Source organism: Penicillium chermesinum (assembly GCF_028974085.1).
Source record: "Penicillium chermesinum strain IBT 19713 chromosome Unknown utg000007l:1.0-2695246.0:1.0-2697696.0, whole genome shotgun sequence".
Lineage (NCBI taxonomy): Eukaryota > Fungi > Ascomycota > Eurotiomycetes > Eurotiales > Aspergillaceae > Penicillium > Penicillium chermesinum.
This window is the reverse complement of record NW_026695317.1, coordinates 1,680,353-1,707,424: the sequence shown is the minus strand read 5'-3', so window position 1 is coordinate 1,707,424 and position 27,072 is coordinate 1,680,353. Positions and strand designations below refer to the sequence as shown.

General features: G+C 51.9%; 9 protein-coding genes across 9 annotated transcripts; 4 read left to right on the top strand and 5 right to left on the bottom strand.

Moving 5' to 3' along the window:
- Nucleotides 1-922: 922 nt before the first annotated feature.
- N7468_009373 (putative phosphatidylserine decarboxylase Psd2) lies at nt 923-4,656 on the bottom strand (the record flags this gene model as incomplete). Its single annotated transcript, XM_058478669.1, has 10 exons — nt 923-1,093; nt 1,148-1,899; nt 1,961-2,124; nt 2,171-2,387; nt 2,476-2,768; nt 2,839-3,484; nt 3,538-3,988; nt 4,068-4,283; nt 4,370-4,414; nt 4,507-4,656. 10 exons carry the CDS (start codon nt 4,654-4,656, stop codon nt 923-925), a joined length of 3,105 nt encoding a protein of 1,034 aa, XP_058326999.1.
- A 1,395-nt stretch (nt 4,657-6,051) lies between these two features.
- Nucleotides 6,052-7,746, bottom strand: N7468_009372 (putative metaphase-anaphase transition protein (Mlo2); the record flags this gene model as incomplete). Its single annotated transcript, XM_058478668.1, has 3 exons — nt 6,052-7,506; nt 7,561-7,615; nt 7,664-7,746. 3 exons carry the CDS (start codon nt 7,744-7,746, stop codon nt 6,052-6,054), a joined length of 1,593 nt encoding a protein of 530 aa, XP_058326998.1.
- Nucleotides 7,747-9,010: 1,264 nt separating this feature from the next.
- Nucleotides 9,011-11,928, top strand: N7468_009371 (MCM DNA helicase complex subunit MCM2; the record flags this gene model as incomplete). The annotated part of the gene is made up of 5 exons (XM_058478667.1): nt 9,011-9,015; nt 9,071-9,183; nt 9,238-11,543; nt 11,597-11,766; nt 11,832-11,928. 5 exons carry the CDS (start codon nt 9,011-9,013, stop codon nt 11,926-11,928), a joined length of 2,691 nt encoding a protein of 896 aa, XP_058326997.1.
- A 722-nt stretch (nt 11,929-12,650) lies between these two features.
- Nucleotides 12,651-14,442, bottom strand: N7468_009370 (Pal1 family protein; the record flags this gene model as incomplete). Its single annotated transcript, XM_058478666.1, has 4 exons — nt 12,651-13,405; nt 13,461-13,917; nt 13,979-14,217; nt 14,388-14,442. The coding sequence occupies 4 exons, from the start codon at nt 14,440-14,442 to the stop codon at nt 12,651-12,653; spliced, it is 1,506 nt and encodes a 501-aa protein (XP_058326996.1).
- Nucleotides 14,443-16,196: 1,754 nt separating this feature from the next.
- Nucleotides 16,197-16,632, top strand: N7468_009369 (uncharacterized protein; the record flags this gene model as incomplete). The annotated part of the gene is made up of 2 exons (XM_058478665.1): nt 16,197-16,436; nt 16,522-16,632. 2 exons carry the CDS (start codon nt 16,197-16,199, stop codon nt 16,630-16,632), a joined length of 351 nt encoding a protein of 116 aa, XP_058326995.1.
- A 1,032-nt stretch (nt 16,633-17,664) lies between these two features.
- On the top strand, nt 17,665-21,220 carry N7468_009368 (uncharacterized protein; the record flags this gene model as incomplete). The annotated part of the gene is made up of 3 exons (XM_058478664.1): nt 17,665-17,879; nt 17,985-20,829; nt 20,915-21,220. The coding sequence occupies 3 exons, from the start codon at nt 17,665-17,667 to the stop codon at nt 21,218-21,220; spliced, it is 3,366 nt and encodes a 1,121-aa protein (XP_058326994.1).
- Nucleotides 21,221-21,933: 713 nt separating this feature from the next.
- On the bottom strand, nt 21,934-22,911 carry N7468_009367 (palmitoyl-protein thioesterase family protein; the record flags this gene model as incomplete). The annotated part of the gene is made up of 1 exon (XM_058478663.1): nt 21,934-22,911. One exon carries the CDS (start codon nt 22,909-22,911, stop codon nt 21,934-21,936), a length of 978 nt encoding a protein of 325 aa, XP_058326993.1.
- Nucleotides 22,912-24,115: 1,204 nt separating this feature from the next.
- On the bottom strand, nt 24,116-25,091 carry N7468_009366 (uncharacterized protein; the record flags this gene model as incomplete). Its single annotated transcript, XM_058478662.1, has 2 exons — nt 24,116-24,806; nt 24,874-25,091. The coding sequence occupies 2 exons, from the start codon at nt 25,089-25,091 to the stop codon at nt 24,116-24,118; spliced, it is 909 nt and encodes a 302-aa protein (XP_058326992.1).
- An 840-nt stretch (nt 25,092-25,931) lies between these two features.
- On the top strand, nt 25,932-26,165 carry N7468_009365 (uncharacterized protein; the record flags this gene model as incomplete). Its single annotated transcript, XM_058478661.1, has 1 exon — nt 25,932-26,165. One exon carries the CDS (start codon nt 25,932-25,934, stop codon nt 26,163-26,165), a length of 234 nt encoding a protein of 77 aa, XP_058326991.1.
- Nucleotides 26,166-27,072: the final 907 nt, after the last annotated feature.

Below are 27,072 nucleotides of genomic sequence, written 5' to 3'. Positions count from 1 at the left end.
GGGTTGGAGGAGATTCGGGCACGCGGTTGTTTTGGTCGGGGGCGCGTGGGGGCGCTAGACCGCTTTTGGACTGGGCTTTATACAGCGTTGTGGGCCTTTCTGCTTTCTGCATCTCCTCAACAGACCTCGATAAAGAACGTTTCTTATTTGTGCACATTAATATTTTTAATAAAAAAATGGTTCATCATTAACACTGAGAAGAACACCCGTCACTGCTTTGGTACCTTGCGCTGGATGAAGACCCGCCAGTTTTCTTCCTCTATACCTTGTTAGGCGTTTCCGGAGGATTCCCCCCTACGTCACAGTCCCAATAACACATCCAAGGATACCAAGAGCAAATGGCCGAGATGTCCACAGATGACAGATATTCTATAGAATGAATTGCCAAGCTCAGACAGTGGTATTACGTTGTGTGAACAATCGCTACGCTTGAGCTAGTGCCATTGAGCATTCTTGAGATCTGGGAAGGCTGGGGCCTTACATGCAAACCCCTCGTGATATGCTGAACCAAATAATCGACATGGCTCCACGGATGCAGCTCGGGGGTATCTTAATAAGATGCTAGAGATTTGAAATGCATACTGGCACTCGTAACGAATCATGATATGAGTGAAAGCGGAGCCCAGTGATGATGCTTTCGAAATTCAAGCCTGAGGCGGAGACCCAGCCAAAATGATCCATGAATACAATGATATTTCCGAGCTGCGATATGTACTTGCAGCCAATGCTAAATGAAGGGATTCCGCACTATGCAGATGCCGATAGATAGAGAAACCGCTATGTAAACCACAAACCCCCAACACCAGTTTTTGCCCATGAGAAAGATAAGGCTCACTCAGTATTATCAATGAACAGCACTCAGGTTCAATGGCCTATGGCCTCTGATGCCTAGGTGTAGGAGACCCGTCCTCAGCCAATCTCCTCACTTCGTAATAGCAGCCGTAGCAAGCTTGTCTGGCGGCGCAACACTGCCTGCAATCCGGCGTTTGGCGTCTTCCATATCCTCCTGCGTGATATTCTCCGCCTTCTTGGCCATGTCCGCCTCGAACTGGGGGACCTCGGGGCTGTGGCTGACAGACATACCAACTCGGATCTAGAACTGTTAGTCAAGCCTCGAAAAGCAGCTGATAAGGCAAAGAGTACTTACCAGTGTCTCCAACGGACCCTTGGAGTTATCAGCCAGATCGGAATCAAACTTGACCACTCCCTCCTCGAATAAGACGAGTAGCGTACTACCGCCAAACTTGAAGTACCCAAGCTCTTCGGCCCGGGCAACTTGCTCGCCAGCCTTTCGGGTAATCACGGTGCTGCCAACCATCATGGCACCTACACAAACAATCATGACACGACCATGGGCGACGGAGTCAATGGGGACCAGCACACGAACATTCTCGCCGTACACATCCAGCGCAGAGCGAATAGCCATCGGGTTCACAGTGTAATACTCACCCTCAATAGTCTTCGGCTCGCCCATAACTCCGTCTACGGGAATGTGGAAGCGGTGGTAGTCCTGCGGTGCGAGACGAAATACGCCCAGAGCACCGTTGCGGTACCGTGGTGCGTCCTCTGGGTACGCATCGCCTAGGAGGCGCTCGATAGAGAACTCTCGGCCCTTGACCCAGATGCTGGTTGCTTCAGTCATGCGATCGAAGACCACCGAGCGGCAGTCAGCGGGGGAGACGACAATTCGGGGGTCGTCTGGGGCGGAACATGGGCGCGCGTCAGGTTTCAGGGCACGGTAGAAGAATTCGTTGAAAGTGCGGAACTCCTCTACAGGTAACAGCACTTCCGACATGTCTAACTGGTGGAAGTTGATGAAATCGCGGATTTGGCTGGCGGATGCTGGGTCGTCGTATTTCCGGCCTTGTTTGATGCTGAGAGATCGAAGGACGCGACGGACTGTGTTTTTGTAAAAGCAAGGTAAGTAAAAGTGCTTTTCCTATGAGAATTCTATACTTACTTCTTTTCTTCTCCATATCCCTGCTCTTGAGACCCTTGTAGAGGAGACGGATACCGAGACGAACGTAGACACTCATGCGCTCTTCATTAATCTGGCCAGTGATTCGGTCTTGCACAAGGATGTTGGCGGAATTTGCCCCCCAGTTTGTAGCCACCATAAGAGATCTTTGTGATGACTTTAGAATACCATTTCCGTTGAGCCTGGCTAGACGTCACGAAACCACCCATGACGAGGTTGTCAACTTGACGCCAGTCACGGCTAGCGCAAGTGGCAATGTGCGTGATGATATCCGCATCCGAACGCTTTGACAGGCGGGGCTGATGACAAAGAGGACATTCACGGATTTCAACGACATGCTCCTCTCCTCTTTCGTCGACCAGGTCGTCCGGGTGAAGATCCTCATTGCTCGAGCTGAGGGGTATTTTCACTAGAGATAGTCGGGACCGCTACGGTGGGTGGATCAGCATGTGATGGCTTCGGTTCGGTGGCAAGCTCATCGCTGCTGGATGGCTCACTTTCTTGACTTCCAACGGACGACGGTCCAAGTGGAGGTCTACCGGGTGACGTGGGTGGCGCGTTTTTCTTCTGCAATGCCTTCAATGTATCTTCGAGACACATGACAGCCTGATCAAAGCTAAGGTCCCCTTCTTTGGAGCCATTCTCGTCGCTGAAGCGCTGGAAGAAGCTGTCGATGGTGGATTCCTTCAGTGTAGAGCCCAGAGTATCCAGCATGGTGGTCAGTTCGATCTTGTCGATTCGTCCACTTTCGTCTGCATCGTATTGTTTCAACATGAGTTCTCCAGAACTTCTGTCGAAGTGCGCTATATGGCAAGTATTTGGCTTTAACGAATAGTTCAGGCGAGTGCTTGGCTTCCCACCGCTCTTTATTTTTAAGAGTAAGAGGGATGATATATTGACGTAAGCCTTCTTCATCAGGGGGCGGAACTACATCTGGCTCGACCAAGTTGGAGGTAGGAGATGGTAGAGATGAAGAAATAGTAGACGGAACCTGCAATGTAGAGCTACTTGCATCGGTTGCTTGATTTGCTTCAACTGGCGCAGAGGTGGGTGCAGCCTTACTCGCGACCTCAAGAACAGAGTGTGTTGAAATAGAAGTTGCTGAGTTGCGCGATTTCAGCGCTGGGCGTGTAATCTTTGAAAGACTGGCCGACGATGAGTGGGAGCTGAGAGGAGCTCGTGCCGACTTCGCCGGGAGAGGAGGAGCTTCAACTTCCTCCAGCTCAACGAACTGGTACAGGTTCGTTTCCGGATCGGCCTCCGGCGCAGTCTTAATAAGGGTCTGTAGAGGAAAGTTGGCGGAAGCGACAAAGTCATTTCCGGAGAACTTGTCCCGGTCCATGACCGTGAAGCTTATTGAGTATGACTGCTCATGTCGCATAACTTGGAATACCATCTTCTCATGGTAGACAGGGTTCAAGTTATGACGCACAACAGGTGTCCGCAGCGTTTTCCTTCCGAGAGAAGTCACAACGAAAGGGTCCATGTCAAACGATGTACGTGTCACTAGAAGGCAGATCAATATCGAGGTCAACTGGATCAAGGACAATATTTCTTACCATTTCGTTCCGGAGGTAGATCGGTCACCTTGATGATTTCCATAAATACAATGCCCTGTACACCCGTACCAGCTCCCGAGAATTGGTATGCTCGGGCAGCTAGTGACTTGCGTCGAAGACGTGCCAGACGCAATTTCCGCCGCCGCTTTTCAACCACTTCTGGTTTCGAGGGGTCGTCGGTCTCATCAGAGGTGTCCTCATCTTGATCCAATTCGTCCAGCTCTGCCGTTGGGATTATCTGATCCAGGCTATCGTCCTCCTCCGCGCAGACGAGCTGTTTAAACTTCCGATATATGTCGTGAGTTGTCGCAGTCGGGTCCGATGGATCCGCCAGCGAGAATTGCAACAGTATCTCGCCCGACACATTGCTATCCTTCTTCTTCTTCTTCTTTGTTGTTGCTGGTCGGGTCGGGTTGGCCGCTCGTTTCGACTTCAAGGTATACCATGTTGGCTATCAGAGAGATATGGTCAGCCATTGGACTTCCTACACAGCCCTCGCTGAAACGACCACGCGTATTGTCCCAGCCTACCTGTTGCTCGATCTCTCCCCCTGTAAAGATGTCCTCCAGCGCAATGTCGAACTCGCCCAAATAATCCTTGCCAAACCGGTCGTGGTCCCAACAAATACATTCAAGCAGCGGGACGCCCATGACCGGCATTTCGAAGGAGACGTTCCATTCTGGGTTCAATGTCTTCGGGATCGTTGGCGTCGACTGCCTCGCGTCGCCCAGGTTCACAATCAAGTACTGTCCACCGTGTCATCAGCCATGTGTCCAAGGGGGTGACAGCTAAATCCCCGACGCAAGGGGAGGGGCTCTTGAGGTATACTTACCGGATCACTTGTCCCACCTCTATCTTTAGCTGCAAGGTTCCGACCCTAAAACAGAGCAATGACGTGTAAGGTTAGCTTTCGTGGCCCATATGCCAGGACGCGATCGGCGCCTGGGGGGCGAGAGGGGAATGACGTACACGAATGACGGTGACTTTCAGCAAGAGCGGCTTTGAATCAAGCGGCGCTCGCATAGGACTAGTACTTCTGCTTTGTCCCGGGGTGGTGGTTGTGCTCCGCGGGACCAGATGCGAGCTCTTCAGTCGCGTTGGCAGCGGTAACCGGACCATGGCGGAAGGGTATGAGAGGGACAATGAGAGGTGAAGGAAGGCCGCGAGTTGCTCCAGTCAAATAAGGCTCTAGGCCCTGATCGAGGGTTCGACCAGCCCGGTGTTTGGCTTGTTAAGAACCCCAGAGCCGATCTGCGATCTGCTCGCTCGGGTCGATCCCACAAGGCCAAGAATCAGCGACCGCCCTCGAGGGGTTGTACAATTGGTTTTCTATTTTGGTTTCTTGCGTAAGGCCTTAAGAAAAGGGGGGAAGAACACCACTCTAATGGGTCCGAAGGCACTGGCAAAGGAGGGGGGAGGGAAAAATACTAGTACATCGTGGGGCAAGAGGGCCTATAAACGGGTTTCTAAATATTATGGATGTTCTCGACGGAGCGGCTCTCCTCGACGTCAGTTCTGGACTTGCTCCACCCCAAGGCCCACCACCATTAATCCCTCCGAGGACAGAGTAAATGGATGCCTGGTCCGAGAATTCCTAGGTTTCTGACTAGGGTTTCTCCGTACCTGGAGTTTCCTGGAATAATCTGTAAGACCGACGTCAGCCGAGGCTTTGGCAAGGGGACAGACAATGGGATGATGAAGTGGCACCCCGCACCTGGTCTTGAAGATCCATTAGGGTTCATAACGGGCCAAACCGGACTGAGGACTCAAACTCAAGATGGGCTTCGTAGAGCTTGAGCTTGAGGCCCAGCGCAAAAAATAAAGATGCCTTGGTCCACTTCCTGAGCCAAACGGCAGTGGCCTTGGCCTGCGGCACACACCGGTTGGTGTCTTGGTTAAACCCCACCTGGTAAATTCCAATGTCAAGCTGGCGGTGTGTAGGCAGTAGCTGGTGAGCTTAGAAGCGCTGTCTCAAAGATGGTGACATATGAGGAAATTTGGTTGTCCAATGATGAGGCTACACTGGCAGATCCAACTGGTACTTCGCGCTACTCAACCGTGACCGCCGAGGGTTCGGTAAGTTGAAACGCCACTAGTGCTAGTAGCTAGTCGAGCCTAGTTATAGTTAGCAGCCACAGAGGATCACAGAATATTCGAGAACAGACCACCAGAAAGCCACTCTGGAGCGTCTGGTCACGTCTATCCATACAGTCATTAATATAATTCGGATAATCTTGGGGGATAGGAGTATACCTACGATGGAGGGGCACGGCGCCGACTGTCCCAGATCCGAGTCTTATGGACAAATCTCTTCTACGGGGCTACTGGAGGTACGAAACACCGCGAAGTTTTCCCATTATTTGAATAATTGTATATTGAAATCATATCCGGAGCCCGCCCCTAAATCGTTACCCTTGTCCCAGTTCGCTCCGTGAAAGATGTTGAAAGGCCCAGAAACATAGTACTTGAGAAATCACCAGGAATATGTTGGATGATCCAGTAAATTTTAGTAGCCTATTTCTCATTAGCAATGAAAGAATACTCGGGGATCTTGAACTCACCATTCTGCTCACGACGACTATCACCATCTCCATTACCACCATCACGTCCACCCTTTTCTACAGCCTGGGCTGCATCCCGGATTCCAGCCGTATCGCCCCGAAGCTTCTCAAAGTACTCCTTGATGTCTTCAGCGCCGACCGCACGTCCAGTGTCCGCAAAGGGCTTCAAAAAATCCTTCACTTTGGTGCGCAAATGATCGTAGATCATGGCGCCCTCGATCGCTCGCACCCGATCAATGTTGCTGAGAGCTGCCTCCCCGCGTTCAAGGAGACTGCCCGTACCGGTGCTTGCAGCACCGTTGGCGTCGCCGTCTTCCGAGAGCGGAGGCTCGTACGTGACCTCCTCTTCGCGGAGCTGGCGATGATCTGACAGATATTTCCAGCAATCTGCACAGCGGCAGAGCTGATCCTGGAAATCCTCTAAGAGGAAAAGCGAGAACGATTCAACCGGCCCCGAGGTCGGTAGCAGTGCATGCTTCGGTTGAGCAGCAGTTGTGCTCTGAGTGCTCTGAGCGGGCTCAAAAGCGGGCTCTTCAGAAATACTGGTAAGATTGGAAGGTTGTTCTTTAGATGGGGAGCCATCCTTGGCGCGCTTCGCACTGGGATCAACGGAGTTCTCGTCGTCTTCAGCCTTGCGCTTCTTAGGGTTCTGGTCTTGCTCCTTTGAGATCTCTTCGCTCTTTACTTGAGGAGCTTCGTCTTTGACAACAGATTCGGGTTTCATACCCCCATCCCGGTAGACAGGCGGAAGAAAGCCTTTGGTTCCAGCATATCGCTTCAACCATGGGTTGGAGTCAATGCATTTGAAGCAAATCAGGTGCTCGAAATCATCTTCATCAGGAAATCCTGGCGGAAGGGGTAGGCCCTCTTCTTCCACTTCATCGGCGGCATCCCCGCCACCCAATGTCTGTGTCTGAGGTGCAGCTTCTGTGTTCTTGTACCAATCCCTTGGGAGACCAATAAGGCACTCAGGATGCCACCAGTCCTCACCACAGCCTCCAGTCTCAACTGTGCCTAGACCGAGACATTGGAACATGGTACCCTTCTCTTGATGTGGATCATACTGTTCTCCACAGCCGCAGAACCGATTGCGGAAGTTGTGGTTGTATTTGTTACCTGCTGCTGCTTTTTGCGAATGGACGCCCTTGCGTTTTGTCTCGGGGTCTTCGCGTAGAGTGCACAAGGCGTTGGCGGGCATGCGGGTAGTGCCACAGTCACAAACGAAATCGCGCTTGTTGAAGAGTTCGACCAGGATGTGTTCGCCATGGCAGGCAATCGAGCATGAGTAGCAGACGGCCGCCGGGGTGTACGAAGTATCATTTGAGTCCGAGGGTGGAGGGTTGCAAGTCAAGCATGCGAAGAGGCTCTGTCGCAGAGGGCCAAGGTCATAGGTGCAGGAGTCAAAAGACTACATCATGAGATCTGTCAGTCCTGGCCTTATAAAGCTGAATCTGATACTTACATAGGGAAGAGCCTCTCGGGCATCAGCCTCAAGGCGGGTTTGGGAATCGATGAACCTGCGCACTGTTAGCTCAGTTCGTAAGACCTACGAGAATGGATCGTACTCTTTCGCCGTCTGGGAGTTCTCCGACCCGACACTGCCTCGTCGACTATCAGCCTTGATTTGGCCTGCCGCGGTGTTCTCCATTTGGCTTTCGATGGACGGGGTGGGCGGTGACGTGTGGCTGGATGTTTGCGTTATGATGTGCTCAAAGTCGTGAAGCACTTGCTGTGGCAAGCTTTTGCCTGTCAGGTCACAAGAGCTGTGTTCACGCCACCAAAGCTTTCAACAGCAGATCCAAATGCTGAATGGCTACAGATGCCACAGAACTACCACACGCTCCAGATGAGTGTTTGCACGAATCGCCGAGTAAGACGGGTCGATTGTCTCTCTCTCCCTCTCTCTTTTTTTTTTTTCGTTTTTTTTTTTTATCTCGGTGGCTAATGATCGGGAAAAAGTAGTTCGACGAACACTTAGCGGAGTGATTTCTTGGTTCTATTGAGGACTTCGATTCGGTTTCCGAGTGGGTTATACTCGTCCGTGGCGCCTTCCCTGGTCAATCTTTCTTCCAGGTGATCTCCAGATGGATAATCTAGTGGAAGTAGTATTAGCGCGAGGCTCAACCTGATGCCTTTATTCTGCACCTATAAGCACATACATTACCCTTGATAAATCGTTCAATCGACCTCGGATGAAACTGCCGCAAAGAAACGAGCCTTTGGTGTTTGAGATGAATGCGAACGCGCTGCAGCACCCGCGGAGGACCGATCGCGAGACGCGGAGGTGTTTGTAGTGTTTGCATCAAGCAATATTACCCGACCTGGCTACAGATCGCGTTTATGAATATATCTAGTCCCCATGTATCCCAGAGGGAGCTCGTGGTGGTATACTTGAATGACCGTCCATAGATTCTAACTTGGATACGTCCGAGTCATAGCTGATTTCGAGCATACGACTAGCTGGCTGGACTATCGGGTTCACTGAGCGCTGTATTTTGCCGAAGCAGCAACCTAGGCTCTATATGACTCTCTGCTAGAATACAATATATTTCCAGGCAGAGTAAGACTGTTTTGAATGATTCTGTTGATCTTCTCTCCTCGATTTTCCGAGATGACAAGAGGGGAGCTCAACGTGGGCCATTGAACGGATAGACAGGCCCTGCCACGCGTGCTGCGTGTCACGTGGTGTCCAGATTGAGTAAAATTGAAACGCGTCGCGTCGCAACACGCGCCGCTGGGACTTGAATTCGAGTTGCTCCGCCCGCCCCTTCGTTTCTCCCTTCCCATCAACTCCCAGTGTTCGAGAAGGACAAGGGAAAAAGCATCGCTCGTTATTTTATTTTCAGGCATTGGGATTTACTGGATTTTGCGATTTTTTCCCCTAGTGTAACTGTCTGAGCCCAACTTTCAGCATGGAGTAAGTTGAAACAATAGTCCAAAATTTTCAGCATACAAGGCTAATCGCAATGCAGTCCCCTCCAACCCAGCTCCTCGGCTGCTAACCGCGGTCCACGATCGAATGCTCGCAAGCGTTCAAGAGAACCAGATGACATGTCCTCGCCAGTCCCAGTGGCCCCTTCAAGTCGTATGTAGATTCCCCTGAGGCTGCCATGGGAAAATATCACTAACGGTCGCACAGCTCCCGCAATTGCCTCATCTCCGCCTATGCAATTTGAGGAATACTCTGATGATGAAGAGGTCCAAAATGAGGAGATACTGGATATTGATGATGCGGATGAAGCGGCAGAGGACGAGGATGGGATTGACCTTTTCGGCGACGATTTTGAGCGGGACTACCGCGCCGGCGAAAAAGATCAGTACGAGAACGAGCATTACATTGACGACGACGGTGACTACGAGGACCTTGATGTTGGCGCCCGTCGGCAATTGGATGCTCGACTGAACCAGAGGGATCGTGAAATTGCTCGCAACCGCCGTATGCCCGCTGCGTTCTTACAGGACGACGATGATCTCGAATTAGACTTAGCGCGCCAGCCCCGCCGTCGGCGTCATCACTATGATGAAGAACGGGAGGATATCGATATGGCAGATGAAGGCATGGAAGAGCTGTCCCTGGAGGAGCTGGCAGATGTCAAGGCCGGAAACATCACCGATTGGGTTACTCAGCCTCAAGTTCTGCGATCCATGTACCGGGAGTTCAAAGCTTTCTTGACCGAGTATATCGATCCGTCGGGTCAATCGGTTTACGGTAACCGTATTAAGCATCTGGGTGAAATCAACTCTGCATCACTGGAGGTATCTTACGCCCATCTGAGCGAGTCGAAGGCTGCGCTTTCATATTTCCTGGCCAACGAACCTACTGAAGTCTTGAAAGTGTTCGACCAAGCCGCGCTCGATGTCACTCTTTTCCACTACCCGTCATACCATGATATCCACAACGAGATTCACGTGCGCATCACCGATGTACCCATCATCTACACTCTTCGCCAGCTGCGCCAGTCCCACCTCAACTGTTTGGTCCGTGTGAGCGGGGTTGTCACTCGCCGCACCGGTGTTTTCCCACAGCTTAAGTATGTGATGTTCTTGTGTCAGAAGTGTGGTATCACGCTCGGTCCCTTCCAGCAAGAATCCAGCGCCGAGGTCAAGATTTCCTTCTGTCAGAACTGCCAGTCCCGCGGTCCATTCCAGATCAACTCCGAGAAGACCCTCTACCGCAACTACCAGAAGTTGACTCTACAGGAGTCTCCTGGCTCTGTGCCTGCTGGTCGTCTGCCGCGCCAGCGTGAGGTCATTCTTCTTGCCGACCTGATTGATACCGCCAAGCCGGGCGACGAGATTGAGATCACTGGCATATACCGCAATAGCTATGATGCGCAATTGAACAACAAGAACGGGTTCCCCGTCTTCGCTACTATCATTGAGGCCAACCATGTGGTCAAGTCCCACGACCAGATGGCCGGTTTTAATCTGACTGAAGAGGATGAGCGTGAGATTCGCGCTTTGTCAAGAGATCCTGACATCGTTGACAAGATTGTCCGCTCCATGGCTCCTAGTATTTACGGCCACTACGACGTCAAGACTGCCGTGGCTCTTTCACTCTTCGGAGGTGTCAGCAAGGAGGCTCAGGGGAAAATGTCGATTCGTGGTGATATCAACGTCCTCTTGCTTGGTGATCCCGGTACCGCCAAGTCCCAGGTACTCAAATATGTAGAGAAGACCGCCCACCGAGCTGTTTTCGCCACTGGTCAAGGTGCCAGTGCTGTCGGTTTAACTGCCAGTGTCCGTCGCGACCCTCTGACCAGTGAATGGACTCTGGAAGGTGGTGCTCTTGTGCTGGCTGATCGTGGTACCTGCTTGATCGACGAGTTTGACAAGATGAATGACCAAGATCGAACATCCATCCACGAAGCCATGGAACAGCAGACCATCTCTATCTCCAAGGCGGGTATCGTAACTACCCTAAAAGCCCGTTGTGCCGTTGTTGCTGCCGCCAACCCTACTGGCGGCCGCTACAATGCCACCAAGCCTTTCTCGCAGAATGTTGAGCTTACAGAGCCTATCCTGTCTCGTTTCGATATCCTGTGCGTAGTGCGAGACCTGGTTGAGCCGAGCGAAGATGAGCGTCTCGCCAACTTCGTAATCGAGTCACACCACCGCTCCAACCCCCCCAAGCCTCTGCGCAACAACGCTGGCGAACTCGTGAATGCAGATGGCGAGCGCATTGACGAGGAGGGCTTCCGTATTGACGCACAAGGCCGCCGTCTCCCACCTACCCCGGAAGAGGTTGCTAGGCGTGCCGCAGAGCAGAAGAAGGAAGATGAGGAGAAGGAGGGCGAGATACCCCAGGAGCTGCTCCGAAAGTACATTCTCTACGCTCGCGAGCGCTGCTACCCCAAACTGTACCAGATCGACCAGGACAAGATCGCCCGTCTCTTTGCGGACATGCGCCGCGAGTCCCTGGCCACAGGTGCCTACCCCATCACGGTAATCTATCACGCTCCCTCTCAATATCACACCTATATACTGACAACGCCTAGGTCCGTCACCTGGAAGCCATCATGCGTATTGCCGAAGCCTTCTGCAAGATGCGCCTGTCAGAATACTGTTCCGCACAGGACATCGATCGTGCCATCGCAGTGACCGTCGAGTCATTCATTGGTAGCCAGAAGGTCAGCTGCAAGAAGGCTCTGTCTCGTGCCTTTGCCAAGTATGTTTTCCCGAACCCCTCCATCAGCGTCGTGTCCGAGTCGCCATTCTAACAGTGACCTGCAGATACACACTTTCCCGACCGAAGCCCCAGTCCAAGCGTCGCGCTGGTGTTGCTGTCCAGAACCCGCATCTGCCGCGGAGTATGCCCACTGGCGTTTAAATGGGCCGGGGAATGCGGAGGTTGATTTCGATTAGAGTAAAATACCATTGTTTCTTAGTTTTGCATGTGGTGTACAGGCGCTTGTCTTATATTTCTTGCGCTACTTCAAGGTGACCGTCGTTGTTATCAGGGCCCGGGATTTAGTGGTCCCTTGAGTGGCCAAACTATGATTTAATGAAAATGAAGAACTATTAAAACGATACGAGTCTGATATCGCGAACCCTCAATGTGCGGTCATCCTGAATCTCGACCTTAAAAGGCTGTCAAAGACAGCCCCATGTTCATGTTAATAGGGTAAACTAACGCCAATTTGGGCTCGGAGTGGGTTTACGACATATACTACTACCAAAGCGATGGAATATGAGCGAATGATTCAATTCATTGTAAACAAAGCTTTATTCAATAGAAGATACAAGAAAGCAAATGCCAAGGCACTGGACACAGTCCCAAAAGCCTCGTATACTCAGTACAAGAATCGGGCCAACGAAAGACGGGGGAAACAATGTTAAGGTAAAATCAACTTGCGCCTTCAGATAAACGCCAGGTCAGAAGCCAGATGCGAGTGGCGCTTCATGTTGGGTATTACACGTGGAAAAAAAAAAAAGTCATCAATCCCCAGGGCCAGAGGATACCCAGGATAAGACACTCGAGTGTCCGATCTCATATAGATGTGTCGTGTCAGGTCAGTAATACACCATGCCATCTCAATAGATGATTGGTGCTTAGTCGCTAGGTCGGCGCTCGGGGCGTGGCTTGCGCAAGCTCTTCATGCGGTTCAGGAAACCGCCGCCTGCTGGAGGTGATTGCATGTCATCATTGGTGCGGTGACGCTCCAGGATGGTTGACTGCTTGGGGCTGCTCATGGCACGAGCACGACCGGTTGTACCGACTTGGGACTCCTGAATGCGAGAACCTTTCCGATCAAACTCCTCGTTGTAATCTTGGAAGAATGGGTTGGTCTCGGTGGCCTTGTTGGAAGAGGCTGAGTGGCTAGATCCTCTTGGCGCGGGCGTGGGGCCGAATCGATGCTCTGTAGGAGACGCAACACGGCCAGTGCCACTTTTGCCGCGTAGACGCTGTGCGAGACTCTTCGTGCGACCGAGACCACCGCCGTTAGGTGCCGACTCGTCGTTCTCGCTCTGGCGCCGAGCCATGGCGGAGCGACTTGCCGGGGCACCATCCAAGAACGTGCTCGTACCAAGACCCATACTCTCTGAGCCGTGGATAGGCTCTAGCTTCACAGTTGCATCGAAAGGCATACCTTCTGTGTTCCTGGTTGCCGCGGTACTGAAATCGTTGTAGCCTTCTTCCATTCGCCCATGGAATTGGTTGATGTCGATATTCGAGTTATTAGGACCAGCACCACCCAAAGCCATATTCAAAGATCCCTTGGGGAAGGCCTGCATGGGCGCAGTGCGCTGGCCCTTGCGATTGCGGTGGGGGTTACATGCGTCGAACGGCCCGTCGTGGTGGAACACTTGAATGAGTCAGTATACCTGAGGCACTCGTTTTCTCCTCTGTTTTCAACTTACTGCCTGTGCCATAAATGCTTGTAACATCAAGCTTATCAATTATGTCCAACCGACGGTCTTTACGAGAAGAGCGAGGCTTTCCATCGCGATGGCGCGCCTCGCGCTCACGACGACGCTCTCGTCGCTTCCTCTCTTCGTCATCGTCAAAAATCTTAGATGCTCGATCCATCACCGAAGATTCAGAGTTTCGACGTTGGCGGCGAGGACGACCCTCTGCTGGGCGTGAAGTTGAGGATTTGGTTAGAGCGGGAGGATCTGCAAATATATCGAACGGATCCTTAGGGTCTTTTGCTCGGGGCTCAACAGGCCGGCCCGAAGGACGGTCTCTCGGGGGGCGAGAGCGACTAGGTGGTTGGCGTGGGCCACCGCTGGTTGTTGGACGAGCGCCATTAGGCTGAGGAAAAGGAGCTACCTGGGGCGCAGGGGGCGCGGGAGCGACCTGAATAGAGAGGTTCTCCTGAGATCGATTAGTCTCTTTTGTCTTCTTGTTCCATGGTATAGGTCTCGAGAGTACGTACAAAGAGATCGCGGGTATTGTTGGTTATATCTGAGTTCCCCACTGGAGAAATCATGGTGGTGCCGGTCGACATACCGGGGGCGGATTGCGGTGACAGGACCTCGGAGTCGTCCAAGAATGGGTTGGTCGAACGGGGTCGGTCTGGGTGGCTGTTTCCAGCTGGGGCAGTCGAAGGAGACAGAGCGCGGTTTCGAAATGGGTTGTTGGAGCCGAAGTTCGCTGGGGTTGGAGAGACAGTGTCTATATAACGCGGCAGGGGTCGCGTGCATTAGCGGATCTGTCCGGTGAATTGGGCTTCTCCAGAAGAAGCAGATGGTTCATCTTGAGTGTCACTTGGAGCAATATATGCTCAATGTGTGTGACAAAGGGCGATCAGGGGCATCAAAGTGACGCCGAACGTGATTACGCACCTGTCTGCGCCAGCGATACGCCGGGCGGGTACCCGAACGCTGGAGGGGCATTCATCTTGAGGTGAAACAGTTGTGGAGAATTGCGGTGATGATAGAGAGGTGGTTGGGTGGTAGACGTCGCACCAGTACGTGGGCAGCCGTTTGGACTGAGCGATGAAACGAGATAGAGAAGAGAAGAAGGGGAGGACCGACGGACACTTTTCGCGGGGGCAAAAGGCAAAAAAGGGACACGGGAGAGGTACGTATGTGGATGGACGATCAGCCCCAGGACCACTTAATTCTACTTTCCAAACCTCCTTGGATTCTAGAAATCGCTAGTGGCTGGTGGTGGCTGCTATGCTCTCAATTATTGGGCTTATTGTGTCTTTGGGGCAATTATGTTCTGTACAACCCATGATCCATGGCGGTTTCCTGCAGAACACTCCGCCTAGTCGTTGGATCTTGGGATTACGAGGGCGGCAAAATCCAGGGGTCAACCTGTCGCGATCGACACTGCTCCACTCTCTGCCCACCAAAAGCTTTGAACTTGGCGACTTGTTCAACTACAAAGACATCAAGAATCTAGGAAATGAGATGTCAGCCCCGACGGAATACGCTACCCAGATTCTTCCACACTAGCCTCGCGCTGGAATGACGTCTGCATTCCCGGGGCCTTCAGAACCCCAAAATGCCGTCATCTTCCCGGGAGAATGTGGATTCGTGGCTGGAACACGCGAGTGGTTGTCCTTAGTACTCCGTCCATCGCGATAATACCCATCCACAGGGTCAGGGGTTTTTAAGGGCCCTCAGGGCAGACAATGCTGATCTCCGAGTCTGCATTTAAGCACAGCCTAGACCGAAGGTAGCATGACAGCCTGGGGCTAATATGGATTGAGCTTAGTGCAGCTAGCATGGTCCTCTGCGGCCTTCGAAGACCTGGGTCTACGAGCAGCCAGATGTGTTGCCAAGACATCTATACGCATTAAGTGATCAGTATGTACCAGAACAAAGATCGAAGCTCCAAATCGCTCGGCAGTCCCAAGTCGACATAATAGAACTCCACAGGGACTGGCATGTACCGATCGACGCGCACCGCCAGAAGTTACAGACTCTCATCCTTGTTTCAGGTCCAGGAGTGAGGGTGATCAGCGGCATGGTCGGACTGATAAAGAACCAAACCACGAATGATTTGCCGCTTAATGCCCGACCTACTAAGGCATAATCACCGCCGCACGCTCAGCAGAAGGTCACTGATTTTATATTCAGTACCGGGAGGATCTTGAATGATGTGAGAATGTTAGGGGAAGTCCCCATTTTAAGAGATCATGAGTACTCTACGGCTCCCCATTATAGAGATAAGCCACCCAGGCTGCAAATGGGGACGAATCCTCTAATTTTGTCGGTGAAGGTCAATTGATCGTGGATTTACCGGCCCCGCCATGGAACATCAGATCTCAAAGGTCGCGAACCATCATCGTGATTGGACTCGAGGATTGACTTGAGTAGGCTCCTCTAGATGTTGCTACTGCAACTCGAACCGGCATTTGCTGTGGCTGCGTATGTATGTATTGTATATATAACATATTCACGTAATAGTTCAGATCTCATATTGTATTTTAGATACAGGGGTTAAGGACAGCAGTAGATTATACTGCAGACTAATTGTCTTAATTATTGCTCCATAATTTCCAAGGGTAAATCCTTGGAAGAAAAGCTGTTTGGATTTACAAACTGAGGGCGGCCAATGTGGGGCTTGGCACCTTCAAGCTCAGAAGCTCGTCTTTCCCCAACTTCCTCCAGAGTCAGTTGTTCAATCCTCACCCTACAATCATGGAGCCCACACAGCCACCGCCGACTCTCACAAACCCCCGTTTTACCCTTGAGCTGGAGTTTGTCTCCTCGCTCGCCAATCCATACTATCTTTCCCACCTCGCTGTCACTTATCCGAACCTCCTTGGCATCTCGCGCGCGGACGACGATGACGATTCAGCCTCCTCCCCCGACGCCCAAGCCTTTGCCGCATACCTTGCCTACCCTCTATTCATACTGGAAAACGCCCGAATACTCCCAGTTTCTGACTCATCCTGGCCCGACACTCCGTGCGCTGAGGCTCTTACAAGAAGATGCTTTCCGGCGTGACATTATCCTCCCTCAGGTGATTGACGGACTAGCGGGGGTTGTGGCTACCGATAATGCAGTAGCTACCGAGTCCGAAGCGGCGGGCCCTGCAGAGAAGCAGAACGAAGAGAACGGAGTGAAGACATGAGACCTAGACCCGGCCCTTTGGGTCTGAGTTGTCCAGCCGCGGAGCCCTACCTACGTTTCGGAAGGTGAATCAATCCCTCCCAGGCAAAATCTCCTATGATCGGCCACACGCCCTCCACATACGGCAAAAACACTGCGGTCAAACTTCATCATTATGGATACGGGTTCATAGTTGCGGGGGTAGGACTGGTGTGCTCTCTCATGTGCGACCGAGCCGAGGTATGGGGCGCGCGAACACCTGGAAGCACCGCAAAGCGGGAACGGGTTGATTCGACACAGCACAATCGCATTGACTGCGGGGTTTGGAGAAGGACCAAGCGGTGGGAACAGCATTGAAGTCGAAGTACCTGGTCCTTGTACGACAGAGCTTTTCCCAGTATTTAAAGATTGAAGATTGACACGAGACAAAGTACCTTCCCAAACACAAGCGCGGGAGCGCCAATGCTCATCTTAATTACCCTCTGAGATTACCGCAGGCCGCATTCGTACTAATCCCTGCCCCCACTGTGCCAGGGAGTCGCCTCCCTAAGCCTCAATTTCAAGTATTCCCGGCTGTCAAAGCTCCAAGGAAGTCAACTGGTACAAGTAGAAAAAAAACCAACTGCACTCCGGTTAACCAGCCGGAGAACTTTATGTTCCACTACGTGATCATCTGTTTCGAAGCCGAACCTCGCCGACCCCGTTCCCAGTCACGAATTACCAAATTAGACAAACTGGATTTAGCTCGGTCTTCGACTTTCAAGCTTGCCTCCTTTCTTTTCTCCCCGCTCTTAATAAACATCGTACCCCTTTTCCTTTCAGGTTGTTCCAGTTCCCTTTTCGACACAATCGGGGATTTGGTCGAGCGCGGATACCAGCCCCACCCCCCTGGTGATCGGTATCCATCTACCTCATCGGACAGCCGTTCCCGTCCAAACGTGGTTTTCTAACGTTCGACCCTCCTCTGCTTATGGACCTCGACCAGCTCTAATCCGCGCCTGCGACCTCAAATCTTCCTTCTGGGCTCTCCCACCGCGGGAATAGAATCATTGCAATGGAGACCGTCCGTCAGTCATGTCGGCCGAAACACCAGGTCCTGACGCTGAAATGTTATCCCCGATACCAAAAAGGCGTGGCGGAGGTCAAGCCCAACCCCAGCGAGCTCTCTTATCTGCTTTACTACGCCAGCACACGTCGCAGCAAACTGACCAAGGTCGGCGCCTTCCTGGAGAAGCGAGTAGCTAAAGATGTTTGGCGCCGTCGATTGGGGTGAGTAACACTTGGGGCGCTTTAGAGACTGACGCAATGGCCTTCGATGACAAAATTGGAAGAACAAGACGGTCCACCGGAAATGCTAACCGCCACACGCTACAGGAATGTGCAGGTCGCCCTTCATATCGTGACCGCGTTAATTGAAAAAGTCCCGCGCGACCTCCCCATCTATGCGCGCTCCGTCCTCACTATCATCGAGACCGTCCTCAAATCAAACGACATTTCTATGGTTGAAGACTCACTCGAAACCTTCGAAACTTTTTGTCACCACCAGGACATCGCGATCATTGCCGCCGAGCAAGACATTGCCCACAAGTATCGCGAAGTGGTCAATGCTTACGCGGGCTTTGCCGACCCGACCTCCGCATCATACTCGTCCTCAAAGCCCAGCCCGCCCGTTGCAATCCGGTGGCGGAATGCCGGTCTCCGTGCCATTAAGAGCGTGGTTAGCACAGAGAGCCTCGCTGCTGATGGTGGCACCTCCCTGAAACTCATTATCCCCGTGATCCTGGCCAACGTGTACTCGCCCACGGAGGATGTACTTATCCCACTCAAGGCCAAGCTCCGCGAGACGGAGACCGGCGAGGGTGAAGGTGTTCGGGCGCACCGGATAAGTGCCGCCGATGTGCCCACTCTAGACACCGCGGATGGGAACCCGGCCCAAGCCAGCCTGTCGACTGCAGACAATGATCGTCAGGCTGAGATGGACGCTCGACTGCTAGCACTACGCTGCCTGGAGAAGATCATCGTGTCTGGAAGTAATCGGGGACAGATCAGAATTGCTGCGTCGACAATTCTGCGATTCATTGCTAAACAGAAGTATGAAAAGTATGAACAAGCGTCCGGGGATGCATCTCACGAAAAAGCCCAAGCTGGAAACTGGGCTACTACGTTGATCGAGCTGGTGGCGAACTGGTGCCCGGTGCAGGTTCGCTTCGTAATCTTAATGACTGCCATGGATATTTTGCTGGAGACTACGCCGAAGGAGGATGCGCTCGATTCATCGTACACCATTCTTTCCGCGGTGGATTGGCTTCTCAAATCCTCTGTCAATATGATCGGATTGAGTGTGATGGATATTCTGCTTGGTCTGATGCAATACGCCTCGAACATCCTCTCGCCAGTGAACATCGAGACGGAAAAGAAGAAGCCCGAAGAAAAGCTTCCCATTTTCACTAGCATTTTCGCCCCACGCAAGGCGCTGCTCACCTTACTGGAACGGTCCATCGGAGATCTGGCCACTCATATTTACTATGGAGATCAGGTACCTGATATGATACGCGCTATCTTGCGTCGTTACAAGCCTACCACCAACGAGAGCATGGTCCAGTCCGCCTTGGCGACCGTCCACGAGACAGGAGGAGAGCCTGCGGATCTCAGCCAATCGACTCCAGCAGTCGAAGTGCCTCGCGAACAGACCTATCTAATTGCTACTGCCAAAATCACCTCTTTCCGTGCGGTAAAGGCTATTCTGGAGGTCGCCAACTCGACTTGCAAACCGTCTACTGCTGCGTCTGAAGTCAGGAACCCGGTCGGTATCTATGTTTGGGAAGGGACTCAAGGTCTTCTACGAGATCCTGATAGAGGAGTGCGCTTCGCTTACGCCGATGCATTCTTGTCATGGCTAGAGCTTGAAACCAACAAAGACGATCTCAAGGTGCGGGTTGATTTACCAAAGATTGTAAGACCACCGTCAAAGCGCGATGCCGAGCAGACTGATAAGGCCACTCGGCGGAGCACATCAGCTCCTGGACACCAGCGTGAGAAGGTGGCCCTCGCGGCCCAATCTATTTTCCTCCGCTTGTTGCACTTGGCAATCTACGATTCGGCTATTGATTCTGCTTCTTCTGAAACGGAAATCCTTTTCCTTCACCTCGTCCTTGCCAGCCTAGTTGACCACCTCGGAGTGAATGCTGTCCAATACGGTCTCCCCATGATCTTGAAACTTCAAGACGATAGCTTCATGGACATTGGGTCTTATGCTTCGCGAATAAATGTGGGTAGCCTTGTTCACGGTTACCTGTTGGCCGTATCAGAGAAATTCAACCTGGAGTCTACGACCCCGGGCATCGAGATCCAGAGCGAAATAAACCGAAGGCGGAAGGACGGCCACTGGCTCTCTAGCATTCGCCTGCCTCCTGCTCAACTTAACGAGATCAATATGGATGACGAAAAACCGGCCAATGGCCATGCAGTCACCCCTCATCTCAAGCCTTTCCAAAACCTTGACGGACTGGTGGATGGTATTGAAGAATCCTACCGTCAATTTCCTTCCCCACCACAAAGTCCTCCGGCTTCCCCGTCAGCGCGAGGCTTCAGCTTCCCTGTTCTAAACGCCCCTCCTCCTCAAAGTGAGGCGGAAAACGGGCTCCCCCCTTCAGTGCGGGAACAATTATTTTCTCCCTGGTCGAGAGATGCTTGCTTGGCATCTGTTGAGCAGGAGAGCGCTAAGACGCTCTCCCTGAGCGGCTCCCGCGGTGGTACGTTGGCCCGCAACAGCAATGCAAATGGCGTCAATGGATCTCCAGCCGGATCCGGAGCGAAGGACAACCGCCGTCTAAGCGTACCTGAGGGTTCGCGCACGCCGGAGCCTAGCTCAGGCCGAAGCTCGCCTGTGCGTGCTACCACATTGCGCCGGGTCCTCTCAGTGAATGTTGACAGCAACAATCGACGTCGTAGCCCCCTGCGAGATCACGTCAAAAACTCAAATGCTAGCATTTCGTCTGGCAGCGATAGCATGATAAGCGGTAATTCTTCTATATCTGATGCGGACGGAGAGGTGCTCGTCCTCCCAGAGGATGAAGACCGTGGTGATAGGCAACGTCGCCCATCAGCATCAGCCATTGCGCTTTCAGGGGAGAAGAACCCTCCGATGGAAGACAACAACCCAAGCGGTGTGGACTCCGACGATGACATCCCCCCCCGTTCCACCAATCCCCACAACCCTGTCGATCCCTGGTGGTTTCCCTAATGACTCTCAACGGTCGCTTGCGGTCCCCGAGCGCCCATCCACCGCTCCAGATAATCCCCAGCCATCCTCCAACCGGTCTAAACACGGCCAAACTCACGAACGCCATGCGAACTCCCTCAGTCGGAACAAGAGCCGAAGCAGCCACAACCTGAATTCAGCTTCGGAGCCGTTCCAAGGCTTGGACTTCAACTCAGACAAGAGTGAAAGCGACCAACTGCGGCTGCTCTTGGACAGTGCCTTTGTCCCTAGTAACGGCATACTGACCAACGGAGACCGGCTACATACTGCCTCATCCAAGGATCACTTGCCCCGCAGCTTCTCCACAAGACGCCATCTCAACGGTGGCATCGGACGGCCTCCCTATTGAACCTGCTCTCACTTTTTCTCTCTCTGGCCTTGAGCCTATTGTACTGTTGAGACCAAGTCTTGGCATACTACTGAGATTTCTAATTATTGCGTTCCGCATTGTACATGATGTAAAATTCCCTTTCATCCATCAACTGTTTTGGACAGTTGCTGGCTGTAATTACTGGCCAAGACCTTTGTCTCAACTCTGTATTAGTTTCCTCATATCGTTTCATCCCCTCTTTGAAGATCGGGCCCTGATAATCGCCCTTGCGTTCGTTCGGCTGACTTCCTTCGAGTCCCTCTGTACTACCTGGCCTTTCGTCCTTTCATCTATTTCGTTTTGCATATGCTTATACTTTCAAAAACCCGCTTCTTCAAACTTTCCTCCAACGAAGCAGCGTCCGGATGTCAAACCTGCTGCTTTTACGTTCTCGAGGATTCTGTATCTAGTTTCTTTGCCTATAGACACAACCACGAAGGTAAAAAAAAAATAGATGGTGTCATATCGAAAAGATCCTTGTGGTGGTCCACTCTATAGGCTCGTTTATCTTATGCAAGTGCCCATATATAATGCGGAGTAACCAAATAATTGCAATCCACCAGGACCAGCCCATCAAGTAATCAGCTCAGCGCTCAGATCTAGAAAATACAAACCGGGATATCATAAAAGGTCACTACTGAAACGGCCCCCAAAGATACGAAACTGGAAAAACCACGGCGAAAGCATAGCAATTATTTACCCTGCGCCAGAAGCCGCGGCTTCTCAGCCCTGACCTGAGTCTGCAGCGGGCCAAAAAACTCCTTAAAAACGCTCTTCAGCGTCTCATCCTCAAGGCGCATATGCTGACCGGGCACTGTCCGGAAAAACAACTTCTTTGCCTCCCCAAGAGCCCTCAACCCGATCCAATCTTCCGTATAAATCGCCCGCTTCTCCAACGGCGTCACCACACCGCTTGTAGCATTCACCTCCGCAAAGTGTGCGCTCTCCTTCGGCACAGCGACCGTATCCTCCTCAAACATGTACATCGCGAACGCGTTCAGCGTCGCCAGCCGGTCCTTATACTCTGGGTTCTTTTCGTCGCGCTCGTTATTAATATCGGCCAGGAAGTTGCTGTGCTCTTGATACGGGCCCAGCTCCTCCGGGTCCCGGAAATACTGCGCAGGGACGACGTGCGACTGCGTGAAATCCAGCCATGTGCCCGCGCGCAGGAGGGCCTCCGCGGTGTTGCAGAACCAGTCGCCTAGTTTGCAGGATTCGAACTCTGAGATCCCGTTGTGCTGGCTGCCGAAGGTGACGAGGTTGTGCACGGCGGGCTGGTTGCAGCGCTCGATGTAGCCGCGCAGGAATTGGCCGCCTTGCGAGAAGCCCAGGGCGTTGATTGCGGGTGCGTCACGGAGGACGGGGTGGAGGGCGAGTTGCTGGCAGACAGTTTCGAGTTGGGAGGTTACGTTACCGAAGAAGGTGGCTTGGCGATCGCCGTTGCCATCTTCTGCAAGCCGGATTATGTGCACGTGGGTGCCAGGGTTGGTGAGGTTTGCGAGGGAAGCTACTTCGGAGAGACCCTCGCGCTCGAAGTCGTCGCCGAGGCCGTGCCAGATTACGAGGGGGAGTTGGGTTAATTCGGTGGTTTGGGCGGGCGGCGTGATGCTGATAGAGGCGGAGATTGCTGGGGTGGCAACCATTGCCAGAATTGGGACGAGGGACAGCATGGTGCTGGTGGGTGTTCAGGTGAGGTGAGGTTGGAGGTTGGGGATTGGAGATGAAAAGCTGGGGTTTATCAGCACGTGAAGAGGAGAACTAGACCTAATTCTCCGCGCACTTCCCAATCAAGAGGATACCATAGGCCTAGTTGAAACTGACACGATCTGACTACTTCAAGACACCATGCAGCTAATTCATATTTATGGAGGATTCCTGAGCCTTATTTATTGTCCTGTCGTGTTGCCTTACCAATTCTCAGCACCTTCACCACTATATATACGAACATTCTACACCATTGTTCATCCACAACGTCCTGATACAACCATGCTATATACCCAGAAATAATAGCTGGAGCTTTATTTGTTGCGTGAACTATTGACTCTATAGTCTCTTGCACCAGTAGTACATGTAGTGACCGAATCTCTCCCCGCTAATGAACGACAGGGGCCGATGAAAGCAAGCCCGTCGTATCTTACAAGGACCACTGCTTGGCCGGTGGAATATGTGCGGCATTCCCAGCTAGTTTTCCGCCTGTGCAATAAAGATCGAAGCTGCATTTCAAGGCCTTGGCCTCCAGATGGTTAGTACCAACTGATTCATCCCGTGTATGGATGATGATGAGACTAGAGAAAGACGATATATACATATTTATCGAACACTTGAGATCCCCACAAACCGGCATACCATGTCATTAAGACCCCCATCTGGTCAGAGAACCGTCCACTTCGAAGGCCTGACGAAGAGCCAAACGTTCAGGATTGGCTTTACTAGAACAAGACCGGGAACATCATATTGAACTTTAGTAAACGCATTCAGAGACAGCATCATCAAAGCGCGCCCCCTCCCTTCGCCCCTTCCACCAGTTGCCTTTTTACCCCGATTGAGACTATAACTGAGATTTCTATGTTTAAGAAGGCCACAGCAGCTTGATGTTTCTACATGCTGCTAAAAAGCCACCTATGGTAACTCCGTAGTGAGTGTGTTTGACTCTTAACAAAACTAGATTATTGGGAATATTGCATTGAAAGTTCTCCTAGTTTCATAGATGAATCGAGTAAGCTTGAGATTGTATTAGTCTGATAGGTCTGGGAGTTCATATTAAGAAGTAGAGTCTCGTTAGTCTTGAGACCGAGACGAGCTTCGGCCATTGAACAACATATTCTTTTCTGCTTGCCGTATGCCGCATTCATGTCATTTCTTTGTCCAGCAATTTTAGCGAGATTGAGGAGTGCCGATTCTCGAATAGCCGGGTTCACACAAGTCGGCCCCGTGGGTGCCATGGAGTGGGTAGAACCCCCGATTACTGTGACATGAGACTCGTTCGACCATTCCAGGAGACCGGTGACCGTGGTACAAGCGATAATCCACATCGCCATCCCGGAAATATTCATTAGTTCGAGTAGAGGCTTCGGGTATGGATGCCGTTTTGTCATCAGTGGCTTCGTGTTCAGATGCAGAGGACTGCTGTAGAGTGGCTGTGGTAGTCCTTGCTAGTAAGCTTTCTACGGGCCCAAAGGGTGACAGTGAGGTTCTAGGCCCATCGTCCAGGGGATTGATCAACTGGGATGATGGATGATTGGTAAGTTGCCCATTGATGCGAATTTGAACATCTGGCAGATAATGTCCAGCGGAAAGACCACTGCCTCTCCGATAGGACTGAAACAGCATTGGCAGGGTGTGCTCTCCGTTTGTAGCGGTCAAGCGTTTATGATCGGCACCTGTCAGTTTCCGTCTTTTGCCAAAGCGCTCTGTTTGCGGGGGAAATGAAATCGCCAATGGACGTGTAGCAGACAAGACAGCCCAATCAGATCTGCGAAGAAGCTTCTGTTTGATTTGGTCTAACTGATTACCACTCTCAAGGGAAGGACCTTCAGCGGGACGAGCATCGCTTTGCTCTGTAGATCTATCATCAATGATGGGTCAGCGTCGAGTCAATGAACCCATGAAGCAGTATGACTAGATGAACAAACTGCGAGCAAACACCAAGTTCTGTCACTGACTGCTGCTGGGCCTCGTCATCTCGTTTCGCATCCGATTCTTTGAGACTTGAAAATCCGCTGAAGGGTCTCGGTGGAGACGGCTTGCTGCCAGCCAACTGGCGGGTACTTGCAAAGTTTTGTCGCTGTGTTTTGGACAGCACACCGGACCGACTCGAATGGAGATGCAGCTGACCTCCTGTCCAGTTCATGATAGATTTATAACATCCACAAGGACTCAGAATCAAGGTTGATATGATAGGAAGTGTATTGTAGGGTAGATGTAGCGTTGATACTATGCCCGAATGGGGCAATAGCCAAACCACGCAAACATGTCACATGACAACACGCACAAAATCCGCGCAACAGATGTCTTTCACCTTCCTTCTCTCCGCCAATTGCTGCTAATAGCGCAACAGAGCAATAGAGCATGGCGCTATAGCTCACATTCGACCAGGGAGACCGTGTCAGTGGATCCACAGGGTAAGCCGCCTCACTTTGAATTTCCTTCTCTTATCCTTTTGCAAAGTCCGTGTTTGGGCCTCGACCTTTGTGATGAACAAACCTACCATAAGCATAGTTCACCTGAGATCTTCGGATCGTTGAACGACAACCTTTATCCATCTTTCTTTTTACCTGACTGTCGAATTCTTCTGGAAAAGTTCTGTGATCGTTTGTAATTTCCCGTGGCTGACCCTTCTCATCCACAGACTCCAAGGATCTCAATTTTTGGTCGCCCAATGCTGCATTGCTGCCCAACGTGGGGCTTTCGCCCCGGCCCGGACAGTCGGATCCGTTTGTCCATTGAAATAGCACAAATCCAATCTGCCCTGTTTTCATGTCTTCGTTGTCCTGTTTCCTGTAGCCTCGACCTCTAGCCTGTACGCTGCCACGCGAAGTAGACGTGTTGTCATTCGTGCCATGCAGGTGGTGGTCCCGCAAGTTCTCCGTGGACAACTGTCGGCCAAACAATCGTAGCCCACGCGCTCAGCAGTTCTGCCGATCGTCGAAACGGGACATCATCCTGCAGCGTCAGCGCTGCTCCTCCTCCAATGAAGGACGAGTACGTGGAGAGCCAAGTCGCCGAAACACCGTGCCGTCTCACCGCTACTGACATGCGCGTCCTTTCAGCCACTCAGATGGTCCCACTCTTGGTCCACTTGCCAACTCCAATCATCCACATCTGCATCCACCATCACCGTCAGCCGTCATCACTGGCCTTGACTGGCTCTCGCTGGTGCCAACACGATGCTGCGCTATGCGACTTTGGCACACGCCATGTTTGAGTCCCCGCCCCCTTTTGTGCTTGTCCCGCTCTTCCCCTTTTCCCGGCTCTTCATAAGACCTGCTGATCCCCGATAGTCTCGAATAGTTTCTCTTCCTTCTGTAACACACAATCTGACGATATATCTCTGATCTCATTCTGATCCTACACTTTTGATACCCCTCCCTATACATCTGGACTATAGGACCAAACCACACCAACAGCTCTTCCCTGGTTTACTTTCTATCCCAAGGATCTTCTATTTTGCCATACTCCCTGGACAGGATTTGCTTTTGTTTTCTCCCCAGGCTTTCTCTTAGTCTGCGTCTTTTCACCCGACTGAAAAATTCATCAGGTAGCCCCCCCACCACATTTTCCTATTTGTTTTTTTTCTTCTTTTTTTTTTCTCTCTTTTTCTTTCGTTTCTGCCAAGCACCTGGACCTGTACTGCCAATACCTCCTGTCTTCTCCTGGATACCAACAGCCTACCTCGGAACCCATGGCCCCATGGAAGCTTGCTTGACCATGACTACTTGTCTGGACAGTGCTCTTGCCTCTTGGCGATCAAAGATAAATGCATCTTTGCCACTGGATCCCGGCGCCGGTCGCCGGGGAATGGACTCATCGAGTGCTGTTTTATGTTGACACACTTGATTGAAACTTTACTGCCACTGGATTATACCTGCCCTGGACGTCTACTTGCCCTGGATACCTTTACCCTCCACCCAAACCTGGTGTGGAGTCGTTGGATTATTACCGCCTGGATTATACAATGGCCTTTTGAATCCCATGGACCTTTCTGTTTACTCTGGACTTATACTTCTACTCCCTGGATCTACTTGAACTTTATGGCCTTGCTTTTCGAAGCCTCCACATGGACTACAATACAAGAACTTGAACCCAGGAACTCCAATGGACTCGAGCTTAAT